The sequence below is a fragment of the Poeciliopsis prolifica genome, unplaced genomic scaffold, assembly GCF_027474105.1.
Source record: "Poeciliopsis prolifica strain line A6 unplaced genomic scaffold, Auburn_PproV2 SCAFFOLD001, whole genome shotgun sequence".
NCBI classification, from domain to species: domain Eukaryota; kingdom Metazoa; phylum Chordata; class Actinopteri; order Cyprinodontiformes; family Poeciliidae; genus Poeciliopsis; species Poeciliopsis prolifica.
Window position 1 is genome coordinate 19,700,154 of NW_026562376.1, and position 23,535 is coordinate 19,723,688.

The 23,535-nt window shown below is 41.1% G+C and overlaps 2 protein-coding genes across 19 annotated transcripts in view; both read right to left on the reverse strand.

Moving 5' to 3' along the window:
- Positions 1-13,246, reverse strand: part of cntn1a (contactin 1a) — a 65,933-nt gene extending 52,687 nt beyond the window's left edge. The window contains exon 1 of the mRNA XM_055032898.1: positions 13,129-13,246. The gene's annotated coding sequence lies outside the window, so the exon portion shown is untranslated. The remainder of the gene's footprint in view (positions 1-13,128) is intronic.
- A 6,328-nt stretch (positions 13,247-19,574) lies between these two features.
- The window catches only part of LOC129366125 (neuronal cell adhesion molecule-like), an 87,957-nt gene continuing 83,996 nt past the window's right edge, over positions 19,575-23,535 (reverse strand). For all 18 annotated transcript variants that reach the window (XM_055040223.1, XM_055040550.1, XM_055040305.1 and 15 more), the window contains one exon: positions 19,575-22,590. In XM_055040223.1, the coding sequence (XP_054896198.1) occupies positions 22,344-22,590 (247 nt within the window). In that variant the 3' untranslated portion in view covers positions 19,575-22,343. The remainder of the gene's footprint in view (positions 22,591-23,535) is intronic.

Consider the following 23,535-nt stretch of genomic DNA (forward strand, 5'->3'; position numbering starts at 1 on the left):
AGTCAAATTTAGGCACACTGGAGGGTTTCTCAGTCATTCAGAGGTCAGCTTTGGATTATCGTCCACCCGCGTCACCCAAGTGTGATTTAGCTTAATGTCACAAACTACTTGTGGGATATTTTTATTATTATATTACATCTACTGTTTTACTGATACAATTATGATGTTTTTCTGAAATCCTGTGTTAGTTTTAGCCCCCCTTTTTTTTTTCCCAGCCAGTCTCTTTGCTGGTTTGCCTCTAACCGAGATAAGTGAGACCAGCAGTGCTTCAGACGTTGCTCTGGGTTCTCTGGGCTCTTTTGTGATCTCACTAAGAGATTCTCCTGGAGAAATTTTCACCCCTGTTCCATGTTTTCTCTCCTCGCTGTGGTTTTCTAGGCTACCAAAGTCATAAATATGGTCTCAGAAACTTTTAATGAAACTGTATAAACATGTGAGTTTTAAGCTTTTTTGGGGGGATTTCTTGGTTTTCTTTTTTTTTTTTTTTTTTTTTTTTGTTAATATCCAAAGCAGTATTAAATCTCTGCATGTGAGCAGTAACTGCAGGCCGTCCGCCACTGACATTCTCGTCTGGAACAGGGTGCCCATGTAAGCCGAGCGAGTCGCTTGTGTTTAGCAGCGAGCACATGGCCACAGTCAGGTGGCCTATTGAGCGGCAGCGTGTGCGCCGCCTCACAATGAGAACAGTCTGAGCAAAGACCTGAGTCATCTCGTGTCTCCTGGCCAAGTCCCACACTGTGATCATGGCTCTGAACACAGAACAGGTGACCCAGTTAGAACCGCAGAGGGAAAGAAAAGCAGAGCGTGGCACTGAAAACAAATGCTGGCAGGGAAAAATAAATCTCTTCAATATGACATTACTCAGCGAAGTCATTTAAGGACCCGCTGATGTTTGGAAGCTCTCTGGATTTGGGATAACAAGATTATCACTTTACATAAGAAAATCATCTCTTCACTGCCGGGAAGCTGCTTGGACACAGTTCAAGGGTTGCTACGACTCAGACAGCCCACGCTTCCTGGCTGCACGACTCCCTCCCTGCAAAAGAAAATGGTTGAAAGTGTTTTTATGTGTTGACTCTTCAAAAACTAACACGTCAGCATGACTTCTTCATAGCTACAAGCTTCGAGAATTTGCCAGAAATTTTTCAAACCGGAGATAGAGTGGCGAGACGTTTGTGATGGAAAGCGGCCGGCCAGTTCAGAAACTCAAAAATCCTGTTTTGTTTTGACCAGTGAACACATCATACCAATCGTACTGATAATGATACGTGGCTAGAGGAATAAGGTGGATAGAATGTCTCAAATTTGTCAAAATGTTACAAAGTCTTGTGATTTTATAAAAGTAATAACTTTAAAAATATTGCAAAACGGAAGGAAAATATACTTTATTGTCACCGTAAAGAACATTTCTAAAAAAAAAAAGAAGAAAAAAAAGCTGTTGACAAAAGTCGACCTTAAAACTATAAAGTTATGTCAGTGCTCTATGTGGTAAAAATAAAAGACAATCGTTTTTTATAAAAATAGATTATTTAAAATGATGGTTACGCGATTCTACTTGGACAAATTATCGTCACGGATCACAGAGTGCTTTCACTGTCTGTCAAAAAAGAATTACTCCCATCCCCCCTCCCTCTGGTTTCGCATTATGTTTTGTTCACGATTTCCAAAGATTTAAGAGTAGCTTCACTCCCTCCTCGTTTTTTCATCCATTGTGCATATAAGAGTGTTTTTGTGAGTATGTTGTGGGGAGTCGGAGGGGGCGGCCTGCTGTCCTGTGACACTCTGCTCTTCACTCTGACTGTCCTCCACTCAGTGGTCCTCTGTGTGTGCAGCACGAGCGGAGCTGCGGGTCGCAGATAAGAGTGTGTGTATACATGGCGGACGAGTAGGGAGGGGGATGGCATGTGCAAAAAGAGCAAGAGGAAAGAAAAGGATTCAGTGCTCCTTCTCCCCTCCATCACATTCACCTCTGGATGCCCTCTGCTCATAAATAATCCATCCAGTGACACCAGTCTGGATAACTGGCACGGTCACAGTGCTGGAGCTCCAAACGCGCAGCCTCCGCCACCGTGCCCTGCTATTGTGAGCTTGACAAGGGTATGTGTTGTAATCACTGGCACCTCCGCTGGTCTGGACGAGCTCTAATAGGAGCAACCTTTACTTACGTCTCTATTATGCGTTTATAAATTCCTCCACAAGACAAAGAGAAGAAAAATCCGTAATTAAGAAGCTGGGGTCCACAGTCCTCCCTGTTTTTCCCGTCACACTGATTACTTGCAAAAGCGAGCAGTCTGACTCACGATAATTGCAACGAAAAAAAAGCTAATGAACAGAAAGGCAACATGTTGCGGTTTCTCATGCCGTTCAACACCAGCCGATCCTTTATTAGGGCGTAGTGTTGTTGCGAAGTAAAAATCATGAGAACAATGTCAGCAACATGAATTATCGGACTGCAATAGAAGCTCCTGCAGCCATGAACTCATTTCAAATCTGGGTCCTAATTAGTGCTCCCTTCTCATGCATAAGTCAAGCAGTTTTCGCCCCCGACAGATCTCTCAGCGTAGGCCGGAATAATGAACAAAACATGAACTTTTAGTCCGGGGACATTTTTGGGCAAAGCCTTGGTCATCAACACATCACCTCGTGTGCCTCTGAGATAAATGTGAAAGACAATTTTTTGTTTGTTGTCCAATTTATTTCAGAAATATTAAGTGCAAGGAAATAGTGTAAAATCACTAATAATTTGTCCTTACCAAAGTTGTTTTTTTTAATTATTTTTATTTCACAAAAAGACATAAAACCTGTATAAACATATTTTTCTCTTTTGCTAAAGAGGCTATTTTTTTTATAAGTTGCAAAATATAGTTATGAACACATCACCGAGATAAAACTCTGTGATGTTTTCATCACAGTCATCCACTTCCAAACCGGGTCTCAATGTTGTTGTTTTTTTTGCGTGTGCTTGTGTGTGTGTGTGTTTGTCAACTCTGCAGGTTATGACATCAGCAGAAAAGCTGAAGATGGTGGAGGCAACCTTTTTCCAGGAAGGTGTGTGAGATGTTGATTAAAGTTGAAAAGGGCTTATTTGCACAGCATCAACAAAGTTGCTGTCTCATGCAGTGTCATCTATACAATAACAGCATTAAGATAAGATTCCAAATATTTCATGAAGCCAGCAAAGAAAATTGGTTTATCGACCGATTTCTTTTTAATTGCAAGCCTGGGGACCGTGATGTGAGTGCTGGCAGTACTTTTACCGACACACATATAATGAATGACTCCTGAGGAACTCGGCGGTTGTGTTGGATTTTGAGCTAAGCATAAAATGGATTGGGAGAATTACAATAATATATAAGTATATATAAATAGATATATATATAAATATAAAATCTTGATTTAATGCTAAAAATGGTTTTAATTGATGATAGAAAATGTATTTCTTTGTCTTGTTTTTAGCCCTTTTCTGACACACCAGCTGCCAAAGCATTTCCTTTCTTCTTATGCTTTCTCTTTTGACGAAGCAGGAAATAAACTGTAACAGAGGAAGCATACACTAAATGCTCTTCGACCTCCCCTCCCCCCAACACTCATTAGCGACGTAATAAAAGGGCCGAGTTGAGCCCATTTGAAAAGATCCAGTAAGAGCATGTTTGCTGATTGAAACCCAACCTGTTTGTCATGCCTGCTACAGCTGAATGCTAATGCTGACCACCTCAATGGTCTCTCTTCATGTCAAGACGCAGCCAGGAGCTCAGTGGCTGACCACCGAAACACGAATTCACCGTTGGACCGGTGGAGGAGCCAGGAGAGGACAGCAGCGGCTCACGGCCAGAACGAACCCTACAGCACCACCGGCTTTTATTTGTGGTTACACTGATCTAAAGAATGAAGGGAGCGCTCCAAAAGTTTTGTTTTAGCAAAGCCTCTATTCCCCCCTTTCCCGCCCCCATTTTCCTTCTCTTTCTGCCTTTGCTTCATTGCTAACAAAAAGCAAAAGTTTTTCGTTAGCAATGAAGAGTTGGCTCAATACACAAGAGCTTCAGCCAGACTCCAGTCATCAAGCTGCATTAATATACAATCAGCTCGTCCGGCAATCACACCATAAATTAATAATGTTTAATTGATCCTGCTGCCTATTGCTGCCATATTCAGCCTGAAGGAAATGACAGCAATCATGGGAATTTACGAAATACCAGAGCTGCAATCATCGTGGGATATTCGCAAACACACAGCAACAAGAAAGTATCAACATGCAACGTCAGATCCAACCAAGTTTACGGTGGTCCACAGAGAGACAATGCAGGTAAACACAGCATAACGGTCATCGCTGTGGCACTTACTGATGGTCTTAGTGCTTTGTTTCCGCATCTCCTCCAAAGGTAATGGGATTTCTCAGGCTTTAATGCACTTCACTTACTGCACGGAGGCAAATAGGAAGCTCAACTATTGATCTACAAACAATTTAGTTGCCCAGCTGTCCAGAGAGAGGGAAAACAGGACTCCCCTAAATGTATAAAGAAGCTTCCCTTGAGCCCTGCTTCCTCAGTATTCCGTCCATGTGCAGGAAGACTTCGCCTCTGGGCAATTAGCCCCTCACACACTTCCACCGTCCTCACCCTGAAGTGCAGGGATCAGTCCACTAAGGAGCAACTGCACTTTTCACCAAGGACGCTTTTCATTAATGTAACAATCCCCGTGGACTCTTATCCTGTTATATTATTCAGCATCCCCCTGCTGGAGACTTTATAACTATGCTTTATATGCTATGAAGGTAATAGGCCCGAGAAAACTCTAAAAAAAGAATCTTTCATTATTGCGAGGAGTCGCATAGTCAGTTAGAATAGATTCCTGTTTTTAAGATCTGTAGATGATCCCAGCACCATAGCAATAGGCCACGTGCAAAGCCACCATAAAAAAGCCCGGATCCACTTCGAAACTCTCTTTAGATCCTGCTTATATTCCTTTTAAAAGAAGGGTAAAGAAGTAGCCAAGTAGTAATAGTTCCTTTTATTATCTGGGTGCTCCTTTGCCCGAAGCACTAAAAGGTAATAGCAAAGGCAGCCGCGGCTTTTATGAACTTATAACGAGTCGTACCGATAAGGAAATTTCTCAAAACATTTTAGCACCAACAGCTTTTCTAGATTGATTAAATATTAAAACATAGAAGGCACCAGTATTGTATGCAAAAGGACACCACAAGAATACCTTGGAGAAAAAACCTAGACCAGTTCAAAAGAAGCCAATTTATGTTTTTTTTTTTCTTCTTCTTCTTTTGCTTAAATGGGACAGAAAGACAGATCTAAATTTTGAGCGTCTCAGCATCTGGTCGCCTCTCTTCAATCACTGAACACACCGTAGGAAGGCGCTACGAGGTCACACTGCGAACGACACTCCTCAGTGGGAAAGTTGCTGTCGTGTGAAAAAACTATTTTCTGTATTAGTGATGTGTTAAAAAGTTGGTTCAGAGAAACCAGAGAGATGGGGAGGAAGCTTCTCTCAGACATTCCTGCGTTTTCTGGGAATGTGGTGTCATTTTATAGCACAGCCAAATGACTCTTACCTCCAGTTGTTATGAAAATGCTGCAAATATCAAGCTTGACATAAAAGAAATCTGACTTTGCATCAGAGCCGTAGCTGACACCGCTCAGCGGACAAATCGTACACCCTGCATTGGTCACCATCACAGACCAGACATGCCACAATAAACAATAAATCAATTAATCTCATGATAAATTAAAACAATAATTATTATTTTTCTCTTTCTACCAAAAACTGGATGACAAAACTATGAGTGCTTTTGTCTCGATTATTTATTTTAGATACTTAAAATTTCTTCCAGTTCCAGTGTTAAATGTTTGTCAGAATTTAAAACTTGTTGATCGTCAAGAACGTGTGCATCGTTATGCCATTCCCATTACGTTACTTTAAAAAGGTTACAATGTCACTGTTTATCGCAAGAACTTCTGGGACAATTTGCAATTGACAGGCTGTGACACGATAAGTTTATCGTGTGAGCAACTGATACAAAATCTGTCAGTGAACGACAAATAGACAAACCAAGTGCCACCTCTTACATTTTCAAAGTTAGACAACATTGAATCTTGATTTCACAGCTATTTTTTTTACACTGTAAGACATCAAGATTCTCAAAAGTCCTTTAGGAAACAACTGTATGCATTTACATCCCCAACCTTGGGATTATATTAGACACAGTTTGCTAATTTTCAAATAACATCATTGTGAAAGTACTGAATCAGCACACCTGCAGAGGTGCAAAAAACAGATGGCTGTACAGTCTCCCGCCTAAGAAATTGTGTCCATTTGGTGCGACACAACATCTCTGCTCAGTGAAACGATAAATAAATGCTCAAGAGGCAATTCAACACTTGGACGGGTAGTTTAATTAAGACCCAATCACATTTAGATACTTAAAACTGAGTATTTAATTAGGGGTTATTGTCCTAAGAACTTGTTAACCTCAATAAGGAGAAGTGCTCTCATTTCTGCTTGCTATCGCCATTTAAAACTATCCTCTTAAGCGCTAACTAGCAATAACTAAACTGCAATAGGTTATTTGATGAGAAAGTAACTGTTGCTTTAACTTTTAGATTCATAGTGCAGCTAAAAGAGGAGCCAGACTGGACTGGCACTATGATATATATATATAAATACACAAATATTCTCAGATAGTTAGACTGATATAACTAATACCAACATGAAAAAAAACACACATCTGTATGTCCTTTCAACTGAGACCACAAATCCCAGAGGATTTACATTGATTATAAAGTCTAAAGAAAGAAGAGAGAAATTTGACTGACACCAGAATTCAATCCTTTCTGGGACTTAAATTCAGCCATAATCAACAACTAATATCTTATTAAAGACTTTTAAAAAATGAAGATGGTTTAGATTGAAACGATTAAACTCAAATTGCCCCAGATGTTCCAGCACTGACATTTTATGTCCTCTGCTTACATTTATTCCCCTCTGGCATCAATGTTTAGAGAGACGGTACAATGGCTGCTCATATTGATGCATTTTAGACAGCATTATAAAACTCACCACTATCACTTTTTAAAGAAGGTAAATCTCATTTTCTGCTTCATCAGGGTTCTTCTTTTGGAACAATAGAGCTCTGCAGCAGTCAAATCCTTGATCACGCCCCTGAACCTTCTCCCCCATCTTTGATATCTCATTGATAACATCGATCCATGTCATCCTGTTTCTTCTCTAAGTGGCAGAGGTAGACATCACTGCTTGTCCTGACCTCTTTATCGCGATGTAGAACGAGTAACCTGATTTTCAAGGGGACATCATTTTGGCAGACAGACAAACCAGAGAAGCAGAATGAGTCACTGAGGATGCTTATCACTGTATTAAAGAGATTAAATCACTCTGACTTAGCAAAGGCAAAAAAATTTAAAAATTTACATCAGATTTCTGGTTAACTCTAGAGTTTTGTTTGGATTTTTTTTGTTTTTACAATAAGTAAAAGGATTCATCTTTGTATTATTCTTTGTGCCTGGAACCTTTAATACTATAAATAGACAAATTAACAAAAAAAAAAACTGCAGCTGATATCAAATAAATCTATTCTTGGCCATGTGCTGCTTTCATACATGCTGTTCTTTATTTGAACCAGATGACAGATGAGATCAACGTCCATGCGTTTATTTTACACGCGCTAAGCGATGGTTGATAAACCAGGTATGGAGTGTGTACAATTTTTAAAAATTATGAAAGTCGGTGCACAAAAAAAAAAGTGGACTCCCACTGCTGATATCCAGATTAGAGCAATTACTATTTGTGTATTCTGTGAATAATAATAGTTTTTACTAACCGAGTACTAAGAACATGTGGTGCAATATCCTACAATTTTAAAAGTCACAGTATTTAGTGCGAAGCTCATCGAGCAACTTATTATGAGATCCAGTTATATCCAAAGTCTGTTTCGCAAAACGGTTTTGTCATAAACCCCCAAAGATGGCTCCGTTATTTCAGCTGCCTTTAGCAGTTCATAAGTCAACATTATTAGCAATATCCTGCACGCAAATGAGCTTTCAAAAATCAAGATTGCAGTGCAACACTAAAAGGGAACTGTGCAGGAAAGCACTGGGTGGAAAATGAGAGCTTGAAGGTCTCAAAGCTACACATCGAAAGCCACCAGTTTTATACGATCTGTTCTCGGCACGCTGCAGACCGACCCGTCCGGTTCGGTAAGGTAGCATGCCGTGACATCCGTTGGCTCTTACAGGAGTTCAAACTGAACGTTGCCTTACAACCCTAATATTTACATTGCTAAATTCATACCACCGCTCAGATCAGAGCAGGTCGGACACACAAATGCAAACTGATCAGGATTTTGTCTATTAGTTCTGTTTGCCTTCGGGAACCGTGCAGGCGCTCGCATGTACACAGCATGAGGCCGTGCACAGTGGGAGAATCGGCGGCATGACTGCTGGAAAACTCTTCTCACGAATGGCAACTCAGAACTGGGATTCTTTCTCCTTCTCAGGCATGAATAGAGGAGGAGGGGGGAGGGTCTGTCTCTGGGCAAACACCATAGACGTCATGTCTCTGAGCCGTACCATAAGTGCATCTCGCTATTGATTGCTGGTGTGTAAATTGCTGTGCAATCAATCTAAAGCATCAACACAAGAGCACTGCTATCCCCCCCCCACACACACACACACACTTTTTGTAAGCAAGGCACAAAGAAGCTCTTCCACCGACAGCCAAGTGTGTTTAGGTAATAAAAGCCCATCCTTCTGCATGTGTTTCTGCATACAGTAGTTCATCTGCAGAGGTTGTCTAAAAGCAAGTGCTTATCCTCCTTCCCGTGTGAATGCAATGCATTCTGTGTAACGGCAAGAGAATGTGTAACAAACATTCCAAACTGATGCCAACCATTTTCAGATCTGAAACATTCGCCTCACTCGAGCCGCCTATTTTGCTCTAAGTCTTTGTACAAGATGTTCCTCACCCAATGCTTGGAAGGACATCTGGAAATCAATCTAATCTGCTGTAATGAGTTTAAAATTGCTGTAATCCTGTGGGGGCAATCATCCAAGGCTTGTAACTTAAATTAAGAATGTCAATAAAGGTCTCGGCGAAATGGAAAAGAGCGTAGCAGCAGTAAAAATCTTCAAACTGTTTTGAAGATTGAGTGCAGTCAGTTACACTCAGACTATATGACTAGCCGTTTCATCCTCATGTCAACTTGGATAAAAATGTTCTCATCGTTCAGAAAAGAATTTAGAAATGAGGAAACAGTTTAAAGCACAATGAGGAGATAAAATGCAGAAAGCCAGCCTGCACGTTAGAAAGGCAATTTCATTCACTTCGCAGTGTTTCTGTCCTAAGGGTGCACACAGCCCGGCACGGGGATGCATTAGCTTACAAGATTTATAGAAGCGCTTCACCTGACAGACAACCACGGAATTCCTCTGGCGTTTCTGCAACATTCGGGCGGAGACTCAGCCAGAACCTGTGCAGCCATAAATCTCACACCCCCTCTGAAGGGAAAACAAAACCAACAGATGAAAATCTGGGTCAGAAATCAAAAAGTGCACCAGGTTGAAAGGTACTTCTTTCTCTCAGCGAAACTGCTAAGAGATGCCGCTCGAGGCTGACAATCAAAAACATGTGATCTTGTAACATCTCCCTCATCAACACAAGGAAATACCTGTGGAACTGTACAAGGCAGGCAGACGCTGATTCGTTCTGACTGATTACAGGGAAAAGAAATCACCAAGAAACGCTCATTACCCCCCAGCAGGAAGTTCTGTCGGTTTAAATGTCAGCTCTCTGGTCTGTAATAAGACTCATCACAACAACTAAGACTGTACTTCATCCCAGTATCAGTTTCTGAGGATGCGTAAGCCTCACTGGCAAAAGTCCCGCTTCAGAGGATCTAACTGACCAGAGCAGTTAGATCTTTTTACCGAGATCAGGAATTACAGCACTGTTGACTTGCACAAAGCGACCACGTCTTTGCTTTATCCTGCCGATGTTCAATCCGTGGCTAACAGGATGGATGCAGCCAGCCACTTCAGCCAGTAACATCTGAACTGGTGGTTTTTGACCAGTTACACAATCCAACTGGACACGGTAATGGTGTTGGCAACTAATATCTTTCAATTCAAGGAATAACGCAGGATGTCTTCTGAAGTATTTGTAGAGAGGCGGTTGGGATTCCTGCCACTACAGCAGCTGGTTATGAGGGGAAGAGCATGCAGGTGGGTGGACGACATTGCTGACAAAGAAGATGCACTGATATTTTAGACAAGTCTCCCTGCTGGGAGCCTGGGCTCATGAAGTGTGACAGATGGTTCTGCCCTCCTAAGTGCTGTTTGACCTCCTACACTTTAAGGATGATATTACTTCAGCAATATTATGCAGATGACAGGAACATAATATAGCTTCATTAAACATTTTTTAATCCTCTATGGACACTTTGTTGGTTACATAAGTTGTAAATCATTGTCTGAGGTTCAAACCAAGCCATCAAAACGGGGAAGGAAGGGGATGAAAGTGACTTTAAATCAACGTGTCAACAACAATCATTATAACCAAGATTGTCGGTTGTAACTACTTTGACTACTTCTAAATATAGGCGTAGTCAAATTTTGAAAGAGACAGCTTGGTGAACGCTGCCTTGCATCAATGATTCCAGATGGTTGCTGTGGTGAAATGATGTGAGGGATATTTTCCTAGACCATTTCGAGACTCTGAGATCCAGGTTAGGTGTTCTTGTTGACGACGTCCATTCCTTTGAGACATTACATGCATGGCACAAACGTAGTACATACATAGCATATACAGCAACTCTACTCCAAATGAATCCACATTCACCTCTGGGTCATCTTTAGGATGTAAATTGTCTGACATCCAACCAACAAACCTGCAAATGCTATCTAATCTATGTAAACATGGACTGAATGAATGTTTCCAACAGCCGTCATGAATCTATGCTGTGGAGAATTAAACGAGTCCAACCCTATTCTAGGAAGGTGTAGGAAAGCGGTCACTGAGTGTATATAAAGTGAGGAACATGTCAAACAGTCAATATTTAACGTCTTCCATTTCTATAACTAACTATAACATTTCTATAATCTTCTTGTGCTACATGCTCGTGTTGCACAACACTGACCGCATCACAAGCATGTGGAATACTACAGCCACTCCTGTGCAGAACAGTCAAGCAGATGTTGATTTCACAAAAGTATTATCTCTATTTTTTCTCTATATCATCTCCCGATCAATTTTCCACCAGGATCAACAACCTGCACATGCAGCTGCATAGTAAAACCTTTGCATCACAAAGTGAAAATTCCCAGGTGACCCACAGATGCTTAGAATATGAGCCGAATATAAAAATATGGTGACAATTTGTGCTGCTTTTGAAGGCGAGAGGGTTGAGAGTTGGAAGCACATAATGCACTAGAATTTGCATAGACTGCCCTTTCCTGAATGTATCAGAGCCACAAAGAAAAGAAATAAAAAGATCAAGAAAATGTCACTCGATGCTTGTTTTAAAATCACGTTTGTAAATAGAACAAAAGAACAAATCACGCATTATAATAGATAGATAGATAGATAGATAGATAGATAGATAGATAGATAGATAGATAGATAGATAGATAGATAGATAGATAGATAGATAGATAGATAGATAGATAGATAGATAGATAGATAGATAGATAGATAGATAGATAGATAGATAGATAGATAGATAGATAGATAGATAGATAGATAGATAGATAGAATGGCTCACAACTAATTAAAACCCCCAAATTTGTTTCCATGACGATAAGGATATTGCACAAGACAAGTAAAGAGGAGTGTAAAGCACAAAAGGGTAATTGCTAAAGAAGCTGCCGTTTCCTCGTCACATTAACAGAAAGTTGAGTGGAAGGAAGAAGTGTGGTAGAAAATGAACATGCACAAGTAAAAGAAATGAGGTTGAGACGGTGTGCAGAAAAATATGATTACTTATGTTCACCTCGACTGGGGACAGTTCTTTATGAGCTCCGATACACAGACGTATCAACTGATCCACATGAAGTCCTGACTAAGCTCCGTGTGCATTTACCGTGCATCACGCTGGCAGACATTCCTGCAATAACAATCCATTTGGTCTACTGTGATTTGGTTATCTGTGAGCAACGCTTCAGCGTAAACAGCTGGAGGCTCGACGTAAATGCATCTCAGAGTTTTCCAGCTGAGCTGCTGGCATAAATGAACTTTCTCGAGATACTCCAAACATGTAATTTCCCCCGGATCCATGTTGAAAACACGCAGTCACGACACTAATTCTGATTTGAAATCACATCCAAGTGATGACTCCAAATTCTTACAAGGACCACCGGACTTGGCCAGCACGCAGCAGGAGCAGCAGGAGCAGCTTCCCTTCCCACTGAAGCCGCGAGTCAGGACGCGCCCATAAACCCTCCATCAGCAGAACCTCGTCTTATGACGGAAGCCCCGACGCGAAGGGGCCCGTCCGCAGACACCACAGATCAGTGCGAGGGGGGGACATGACAGCAGAGTCGAACCTTATGCATCCATCAGCAGCGGGAGAATTTTTAGTTCCTCCGTATGCGGAGTGTTTACAGACGTCTTAACCTCCTGGCTGCATGGCAGGCAGCGGTATTTGCGCCGCTGTGAGTCGGTGGTCTCTGGCTTGTTTTGGTTATTGCTATATTAAAAAAAATAATAATAATAATAAATCAAAGTGTATAACTACGAAACATATGGACAGATTAAACATGCACAGTCCGTAATCCGATAATGCCTTCCAGGACGTGCAGGTGCAGCATCTTCCGCTGCAACTACAAGGCAGCAAACGCGTCACTCCGCATCCGACGCGACCCAGTGGAAAACGATCGTTTTTTTTTTTGTTTTTGTTTTTTATTCTGTAGTTTATTTCCTGTCTCAATCGTCTATAAATCTGCAATGCGGAAGGGGTCGCGTGTAGCTCCTTTCCACTCAGCCCGAAGTAAACAGCGCTGATCTCCTCAGCTTTCAAATTACAGCGCCGAGCTTCCCCAGAAATAATCTGAAACAACACATCTCTCTTTCTTTTTTTTCTGTTATTATTATTTTTCCCCTCCTCGTCCTTACCTTTTCCCTGTGTCCGGTCTGCGTGTCCTTCACGATGCTCGCACCTGCTCAGCACGGCATCGCGTCTCCGGGCGCTGAGTCGCGGGAGCAGGCGGAGAGACTGACGGAGCCGCGGTCCAGTCCCAGCGGATTGGATTGGATTGGATTGGATGAAGGGGGGGGGGGGGGGGGGGGCTGTGCTTGTTAACTTAGGGGGCGCTAGACCCCGCTTGCGCCCACATGACCACGGAGCTGCGGTCCCCACTGTGGGGCCAGGCGCGCCTCACAGGGTTGGATTTCTCCTCGTTGACTGTGATGTAGGTCCAGTTCTGTTCTGCTTCTGCGTTCCCATGTCCCTGTCAATAGCATATTGAAATGTGCTTTCACTTTCTGGCGGCTTTCCCAATTAACTAACTAAGACCGTCTACAGGGCAGGATGCTGATGTTCTTTACGACATGTTCGGTTTGATTTTATCACCGTCACTGTTGCTGGTGACAAAGTTCAGGTTTGCCTCTCTCCTGACTATCACTGCACAAACAACCTGCTTATTCCCCTACAGCTGATTGCGCTGGAGTTTATTTGGGGTATCAGAATAATCGGGGCACGCCACAATTCTCGCATCTTTATTTGTATCATTAAAAATGAGACCATTACACTTTGCTTCCATATTTTTGGTCTGTTGAATAAAATCCCGATAAAATATAAGGTTGTAACTTAACCAAACGCGTCTGAATTCAGTTTTATTTGTTCAGCGTTTGTTGAACCAAAAGGATAATGCGCATGTTTTCTCTCCCTCGAGGAGACAAACGCTAGACCTGTCAACCGACTGTAAGTTTCAAAAATAGTTCCGTCTTTCCCAGCTTTATTCTATAGATGGATATTTTAGTATAATCAGATTCTGTGGGCTTGAGGTGAAGATGCAGCACTTTCTGTCTGGCTATGAGAGTAAAAGCTGCTGAGCCTCATTGGAGGAAGTGATATGGAAGCAAAAGCTGCAGCCCGAACTTTAACTTAGGAGGATCTACACTTTGCTTTTTGTGCAGCATCTTTAATAATGGTGTCATAAACACTAAAGCCACAGCGCAGGATCATTTTATGTGACATACTTGTTTTTGCATATAGGTCAACAAAAGGGTAGGTTTTGGTGGGACATGACTAAGAAAATCTTTTCTTTTCTTTTTTTTGTTTTGTTTTTTTGCATATTTGACGTAATCCCAGTGTGGCTTTTACTTGCAAGAGATGTTAAAAATATATATATATAAATAAAAACATCAAAGATTTTTTCTGTCCCCTCAAATATATGAACTTTTTGTGTTGGCCTATCAGATCCAAATGGAGCAGATGGACATCTGTGCCTGCATTCTGACAAATTGTGAAAATTCCGGATACGAATATTTGCGTAGCTACACATTCAGACATGTCTTAATCTAAACTCCCTCACCCTCCCCCGAGTTGGTGAACCAGCTACACGGTTTAAGGTTTCCAATTACTTTCAACCCCAGACAAATAAATTGATCCGCGTGTCTGCCCATCACCGGCCCCTGATGAGAAATAAGTGTGCATTATTAGGCGAGGCGCTGCTTTTTATGTGATGGATATGAAAAGGGCGCCTCTGACTAATTGTAACGCCTTGTGTGCACATCAGACCAAACATAGAACCACCTCAATCCCCCGGGATTAGATTCAGATCTTGGATGTAAACACCAAACAGCCAAATCATAATCTGCTCCGGCAGACGCCCGCCGCCATAAATAATTCAAGAGTCTTTGAGACGGAGCCGGAGTGGAATTAATTGAAGGACTTAACCTTATAGGATGAATTTCGGTGTAGTTTGTGTTCTGGGCTGAGGGGACGGGGGTAGTGGTGTTGCAAAAGTTCTTCTTAATGTGATCCAACGCTGACTTTAAATTCTACAGCCTCGTTTCAGGGCGGGAGTGACAGCTTTGTTCCTTTGAAGGTATTATTCAGATTTTTGTTTTTGTCCTCTCAGATAGGAACTGTTGTTATTGCAAAAGAAAGAGAGACAAAAAAAAAGAAAAGCCCAGAGGGACTCATGAGAAAAGAGAAAAAACCCAGAGTCAAAGTGCATCAGTAAGACCAAGCAAATTCGTGGAATCATAAAACGAGCGGTGCAACGCGCAGCCCAGAAGGATATGATGTTTATCTGAGAGCTGAATGCATCTCAAACAACCCAGATACAACACTTTTGTTCCCCTTCCTTCTAGGCAGTGCAAATAGAGATGGATCCTGCTGGTTTAAAAAAAAAACATTGTTACAAGGTCGGTCTCTGGGGTGGATAAGAGGAACAGCAAACACCCTGCTGTTTGAGGGAAAGAATAGGTGGCTGTCATGTATCTGTCTGGCAGCAAATGAGGAGGAGGAGAAGGAGGAGGAAGAGGGACATGGAGGCACGGGCGTGAAGGAGGAAGGGAGAGTAAATGTGATTTAGCCCCAGTAATCTTCATGGGCCTCATGCAAAAAGGTATAAACCCCCCCATCAACTCTAACGCTATAGCAGTGGGAGGGGGAGATTGCATCAAGAATGCAGAAAGCCCTCATATGAGCATATTGACCTCCTGAGGAGACGTCGGGGACTTGGGTTAATGGAATCACTCGTCAGAAAAATCAGAAACTCCCTATAAAAGAAATGAATTCTGTAGTCTCCATTCAGTGACGATGTCTTGGTTTTTGTGTTTATTAGTTTCAACAGCGCTATTCAAGTTCGCCGTTTGTTTCTTTTGCTATGTTCCCTATTGTTTGTTTTCTTAGTGTTACACTCTTTGAGTATTTGTATTCATTTTTATTGATTAGTGTCAGGCCTGTTTCTGTCATGATGTTTTGTTAGATTGATGGAGGATCTAAATGTGGAAAATTGAGATTTAGAGTTGAAGAACAAAAATGTCCAAAATCCACAAAAGTCCAGTGCAAAAAAAAAGAAAAAGATAAATCCAAGGACAAGGGAACACTTTGGTCCAGCAATCAAAGCCTATTGAATCCACTTGAGTTTCTTCATCTTGCCACTCACCATCTTGCCACAAACTAATCAAACTAATTTGATTAGTTTCACCAACGAATCAAATTTCTGTTTTGTTTTGTTTTATTGTCTTCACTGCTGGATTCTCTATTGTGTAACTTTCCTTTGCAAGTAATTTCAAAGCTCTTGGTTTTTGTTAATTCTGATTTAGTTTTGCTGTCTTGGTATCTGATTGGTACTTGATAACTCCCAATTCTTGGTTTAGGTAAAATGTAGCTTTAGCCTTTCGGTTTGACGACAGGGAACAGAAACTTTTCCAACTGAGGCTCCGGGTCCAATTGCAGCCTTGGAAAATTGATTTTGTGGGGCCCCAACCACAACACAAGTCCATTCCCACACCAGATTTCCACTGTCATTAAAATCTTCTTAAAGTGTGCAATTTTAAGAAAAAGCACAAAATTTTTGTGTTTTTTTCTTTACTTTTGCGCTTTTTTTAAATTTTATTCCGACTTCATGATTAAAATGACAACAACTTTTTATATAATTATTGGATAAATACAACAAGTGGAGCAGACGAAAACAATATCCAGAATAGCCTTTTTGATTTTGGAAAAAAAAAAAAAAAGAAAGAAAAAATCTCGAGCCTACATGCCACACAGAAGAAAGTCTGAACTCCACTGATTTAAACTCTAAAGGTCAAGAGTTTGGAGGCATTTTATTTGGCCTAGGATGTGTTCAAATCAAAATAAAGCCATGCATGTTTGTGGCGTCGTATGTCATCGCAAACTGGTTTGTGTGTGCAAACCATTTGCCCGCCGTATGGAAATGTCACTGAGTAATCATAAACAATTATCCTCCCAAGCTTCCATAGCACAAGAATAGGTCAAATTTACATAAAAACAGACGCAAGGGCTTATCTGGGTGCATTCAAGTATAAATTCCCTGCAGCTCAGCACACATTTACACTCCAAATTAATCAGAAAGATTCTCTAATACCTGTTTTTGCATCTTTAACTCACACTTTAATTGTCAGAATTTTATTTTATTTTTTTCCCCCACAATGTTTTTGGATGAGAGTCACAACAAGCACACATAATGAGCTTCTTCCTTCTGTTGCATAGGCACGCTTAAAAGCAGCTGCGGATCAATTCAGAGAGGGCCTTTCCACCCCGGCAGTAAATCAAAGAGCAGGACGCGGAGGAGTTGGGAGCGGTTAATGGATGCCGGGGCAGACGTTCGGTCGGGATAAATTCGCCGAGGAGTGAGAGAGGATGGAGGCTGGTGGGGGTTGGCAGGGGAGAAGTAGGAGGTTGTGGGGGGAGGGGTGGAGTTCAGAAGGGTAATGGGGCAGCTGCTTGTTGGGTGGCAATGATCAACAACTGACAGATAAATGGCATTTTGCTGAGAACTGACAATGACCTGCAGGGAGAGAAACCCAAACGCCAACAAACTCACCCCTCTTGTCATACAAACACTGTGCATGTTGTGAATATTTTAGAGCATGCACAGGCTAAAATCCACATAGTGATGTTCATTATGGAGTTATTACGTTGTAATATTATCTACTTGAGCTACTTTTTTTGCATCAAGCAGCATTTAGACTCCAAAAGCCTGTTGATCCGTCCAGCTGCCCTGTTTCACTAGATGGCAGTAAAGTCAAGAGATGCAGTCAGTTAAATATGACATCAGTATATGGGTTAATTGTTCACGGTGCCTCGCAAACAGGTTGTTTTTGTTTCATTGCTGTTTCTTGCATTCAATCAGGTTTCATCATCAAACGTGGGTTGTATTTGACCTAGTTGTATTGTTTTTTGCTATTTTATTTGATGCACCTTTTTGCAGTTTGGAGTCCTTAAGGGTTGCTCATTCTTCTTTGTAAAACAGCTGAAGCTAACTTAGACTGAGTGGAGAGAAATACTGCCAACATCAGCTTCCGTGTCTTGTCAGAGATTCTCAATCGGCAAAATGAACTCCCAATGAAATGAACTGAAGTTTGAGGTTGTGCTGCAAAGAATGCGATATGAATACTTTTGGCATTGTGAGCAAAAATGTGACTTCAGTCAGTTCTTGACGTCAGTAAATGTTGAAGCAGACGTTCGCCCCGCTGCCACAGGGTGTTCAATGCAACAGACTTCTTTGCTTCCTGACACCATTGCTGTGTGACAATGCAACAGATGGCTGCCCGTTCTCTCCGCATTACTGTGACAACGTGACTGTAATGCAGGTCAAAGTGCCACAAGCAAGCGCCACAAAGATGGAGCCCCGACTGCCATGTTCCATAAAGCCTTCACAGCGATGCCTCAGACTGAGGCAGATGCAGCCATCCATATTTACAAATGCTCCAAGTCCTTTCATCTAGGGAAGATGTATTGTACTCATGTGGGTATGTTTGAAGCACCCAGACTTACATGTTTTGTGTCGGAAGGTGTTTCAATTATTCCTAGAAGGGGACAAGACTTATCAGTGCAAACGTGGACAAAAAGCAAATGATTTATTATGCTTTGCTGCAGTGGGTGACAAAATTATCATCTCCTCTGCTGTTCACTTAAACACTTAAAGTCGCCTTTTCTCCTGAAAAGAGGTCCAGTTTAAAACGTATTTCCAGAGCTATCCTGCATCTCTTTAGCATGCAACAGAGTAGACGAATCGAAATGTGATAAAAGATGATACAATGTTTATTTAACGAAAGTCTGCTCAAAGAAGATAGGCAGTGTTGTTGGCGGCGCCTCTAAGGACAGGATTGATCCCTGCATTACAGCCCAGCGTCCAACCAAGTGTTGAAACTTAATTGGTTTCTCATGTGTCTACAAGTGTTTTATCAGCCTGTTTGAAGAGAACACAACCATCGCTGCCGTGTTGTTTGCGATCAGTGCGTGCACTACACTCAGCATGGATGAGAGAAAGCAGAAGAAAGAGGAGCCCGGAAGTACCATATACACCCAACAGACCTAACATGATGACCACTGACAGGGGAAGTGAATAATACGTCATCTCTTCATCATGTTACCTGAAATTAATTAGGAAACAAGGGAACGTTTTGCCCTCAGTTAGTGAAAATTATGCCCTCTTACGGGTTGTTCTTGGTCTTCGTTGGAGTCTTTCTAAGGAGGGGCAGTGGCCTCCTGGCTCTGATTGGTTGCTGTTGACCAGGAGCGATGTGTAGCAGCACTGGGAGGAAGTGGAGGAAGTGAAGCTTTTCACAGACCATCTGTGTCATGTTACACTGCCACAACACAGTGACAGTTTTAACAAATACGCAAAAAAAATAAAAAAATGTTTTTTTTATGAGAGTTACCATACATACTGCAACTTTAAAAGCTGTAATTCTGTAAAGATATATATATTTTTTATCTGATGAGCCAAGAAGACTATATAAAAAGATGTAAACATTTTATTTTTGAGACCCTTTGATCAGAAAAAGCTGATTATTTGTTAACAAATGTAAAAGAGTGAAGTACAGATATCACTTGTTGGCAAGGATTACTGCAAAAATATGTTGCCAAAAACATCCATCTTTATTTACAACTGAACCGATGATCAGAAGCATATAAAAAGAACAATCATAGTTGCCAAAAACTGTTAGAATTTTCTTCATTGATAGGTGGGTTTTTGTGCAGTCATAGAAGGGTACTGAAAAGTGTCTTCTTGGCTGTATAATTAATATTTTTAAAGCTCAACAGGTTCTCTGCTGTGTCTCTGGACCGATTAAAGTTGTTCACTTCACTCAAGGAAGTTCCAGTCGGACAATTTAAAGCAGGTGCTTTATTTATGCATCATATTTCCCGTAGGCGGAAAGTCAAACCAGCAATGAAGAGAATAAAAACTTAAATAGCTGAAATGAAATCATTTGTTAGTACAAATCTGGCTCTAAAATACAAAACATCTGAGATACTTGAAAACAAAGTGAATCAATTCCTACGGGATTACAATAGAAACCATTACAACCAGTTCAAATCAGAATATCAGCCTGTGCATTATGATGCATTGAGTATTAGAACAGAAAGACACATTATTCATAAGAAAATTTCAGTCCCGTTAGTTAATTACAATTTACAAGTTGCACAGAAACAATAATAATAAAAAATGAAACATTTGAGGCTGTATATATATTCTCTAGTCTATAGTTGTCTATATTTATTATAGTCAAATTAACAAATAAAACCACATCATGCACAATATTGCCACTCATATTCTGCTTGTCCCTGTACAATCAATTGACGTATTTACACAGTCGTCAAATACTCATCAACTAAATGTTTTAAAAATAAAACTTGATGCAAGTTAAGAAAAAGAAAATCTTGATTCCATCCAAAGGCCCTCAAGTGTAGTTAGTACATTTGAACAATGTTTGCCTCAATGAAACTGAATGTCAGGCATCCACAAACACTCACACACACACATTCACACACAAATCCATATACATTTAAACATTGAAGAAATACAATCAATAGCATCTCTGATGCGCCACAAGAAGCTTTAACAATGTTTCGATCCGATCCCAATAAAGAAACAAAGCCGGTTCTGCATGTCAGAGCAACGTTAGGAGTGAATTTATGACGTGACTCTTGCAAATCCCATTACTGTCTTCACTGTAGTAATTAAACTCCAATGAGAGTCTTCAGAACTGAGTCACTGCTTTAGAAAGGCACTGCCTGCTGAAGGAACCCCTCCGAGCTGCTGGACCTTCAGCATTCACGTCTGATCTTCAGATTGAGCTAAAGAAATCATGAGGTCACATGCAGGGGGAAGAAAAATAATATAAAGATGGCATGACACATCCAACAGCTGCATTTCAATTTCTACATTTGCAGGGGCAGATTAAAGAAGTGACAAAGGAGGAGCTGTCAGCACCCAACTTGAAAAAGTATTCATCCCTCTTGAGCTGCTTCTTCTTTTACAATCGCAGACTTCAGTATATTTAATGGAGATTTTATGATAGATCAGCATACAGCCGTTCATTTGTTCTCAATTAAAAACCAGTACAACTTTTACACGTCACAACATCTCGGTAAGATTTAATTTCTGTACAAATCTAACTGTTTGCATGTTTTCTAGAGAACATTAATGAACAAACAAGATCATAAAATACAAAGAACAGAGCAGAAAGGCCTGGGATGAAATCATGGAGAAGCTTAAAGCACGTTTAGGTTGGAAAACAATATCCAAAGTTTTGAACATTTCCTGGAGAGCTGCTCAATACATCACTTGAAAAAAAAAAAAAGAACATAGCACACTTTCATATTTCCATCTTCTCATTACCATCTACCTACAATGTAGGCAAGGCAGCTACTGATCAGATAATGAGCCAAGAGGAACTTACAAACTCTTAAGGAATCCCAGAGATCCATAGCTCTGGTACTGGTATGGTATTGGCAGCATCGTATTGTACGAACAGTGAAGCTGATGGAATCCAAATGAAGAACTAAATTTAGATCTTACAAACTGCTGTTTAGAGATGCTCTCAATTTAATCTGAGTTTCCTCTAATGCAGACATGCCCCAAAATACTTGCAGATGATCCAAAGGTGATCCAAAAAAGGTCGGACTCAAAAATGCAAGTCACACTTTTCAGATTCTTCTTTGCAAAAAAAGTGAGAAAATCATGAACGTGTCCCTATGAACAATATCAACTATATACTCACACAAGTACCAGTTTGTGTGTTACATAAAATCCCAATAAAATACACATAAGTTTGGCCTTGTAATGGGGGGATATGAATACTTTTGCAAGGAACTGCACCTTCTGTATGGTTCGGTTATATCACCTAGCAGGTGTGCATGTTCTGCCAGTGGGATTGTAAATGCATTTGAAAACTGAATAATTGCAGCACATGCATTATATCAGTGCACTACGTAACAGCAACGTCCTGCTCTCAGTTGGAAATATGCATGTTAGCTGTTGACATTTAACACTGCTTCAGTGAAAAAAAATGTCAAAACCAACATATGTATGCCAGAAAAGCACTGTATTGCTCATGTGAGGCCTATTGAAAGATGCAATATGAGTTAATGTCAAAGTATTAATAATATATGTCTTAAAGAAAAAGCACGTATTGTCAAATCAGAATCATACAATTCAGCTACTAAGCCCGTCGTCAGGAAGATTTCCAAGTAAAAAAAAAAAAATCAGTCTTTCTATGTTTCTTGTGCCTCAGAGGTGTGTGATTATGAAGCCATGCAGAGTCGTGAGACCCCCAAACCCAAATCCCCATGCTAAATGGCGATTCTGCCATTGTCGGGATGCAGCAAGCACACCACACCGCTACACAAAAGAGTTCAAGGAGTTCATGGCGTTAATCGGGGATGGGGCCCCTGAGCTCTCAGGGCCCTCAGCATTGTCCCTGCTGGAACTCTTTCCACTATACTGGCCAATAAAGGAGCCGTCCTCGTTGAACTGTCCGTCTCCGCCTTCCCCGTAGTCAACTAAGCTGTCGTCACTGTCGTCTCTCTTAACCGTCCCGTTAGACGGCGTGCGGCTCTCTTTTACCAGTTTATGGTCCTCATTGTCACTGAAGGAGAAAATAACATGCAAATGTTACAGGTGAGATGAGGTGGGAGATGCAAGAAGATTAGTGATCACTTTTTTTTTAGATGGAGCATGAAATGGCCAATTGTGACTCACACCTGAGGAGTGAAAAGCCAAAAGTTTTAAAAATAAGCAGCAATTTGGATTTAGTTTTGATTTTGATTTGCTCCACGTCTAAAAAAAAAAAAAACAGAAGCTATGATTGATTGGTTTCTGTCAGGCAACAGGGAATAAAGCTCGAGCCGACACACTCTATCTAAATTCCCTTTGAAACCAAACGTGAGGCGGTGAATGTGCTGAGGGACAAAGAGCATTCCCCATCCCAAGACAAGAGCCTGTGATGAAAAACAAGCAGCTCCAGCACGATGAGGTGAATAAAACTTGAAAAGCAAAGACTTTCAGATGCACGTTCTGTAAAGCGAGCTTGAGAATAACACCAACCCGGGCACAATGTATGAAACGTCTGCAAAGAAAGCTTTCTTTGGAAATCAGATCATCAGAAACGTTCCGTGGTTAAATGAGCTGACCGTCAATGAGATGCGTTCATAAAGCCATCATAATGCCGCAATGTTCTTCAAATTTAACACAGCATATTATAATCTGTAAGCGTAAAACATTTACAGAGTATCAGAGCACAGGCCATATTATTGATGAAGAAAACGTGCTATGCTGAGCATGATCAAGGCTTTATGAGTGAGTATTAAAATTGATGACAGCAGGCGCTTTTCTCCACAGTGACTTCCACAGACCTCAAACAACCCCCACCGACACCATCACCACTCTTACCTTCACTGAGACCCACAACCCCTGAGATCAAATGAGGACATCTCACTGAAATCCCACACAGAAAGGCATTCCTGCACACTGGTTCACTTCTCAACACGCACACACACTTAGGAGAGTTTAACACTTTCACATTAGTGAGGAA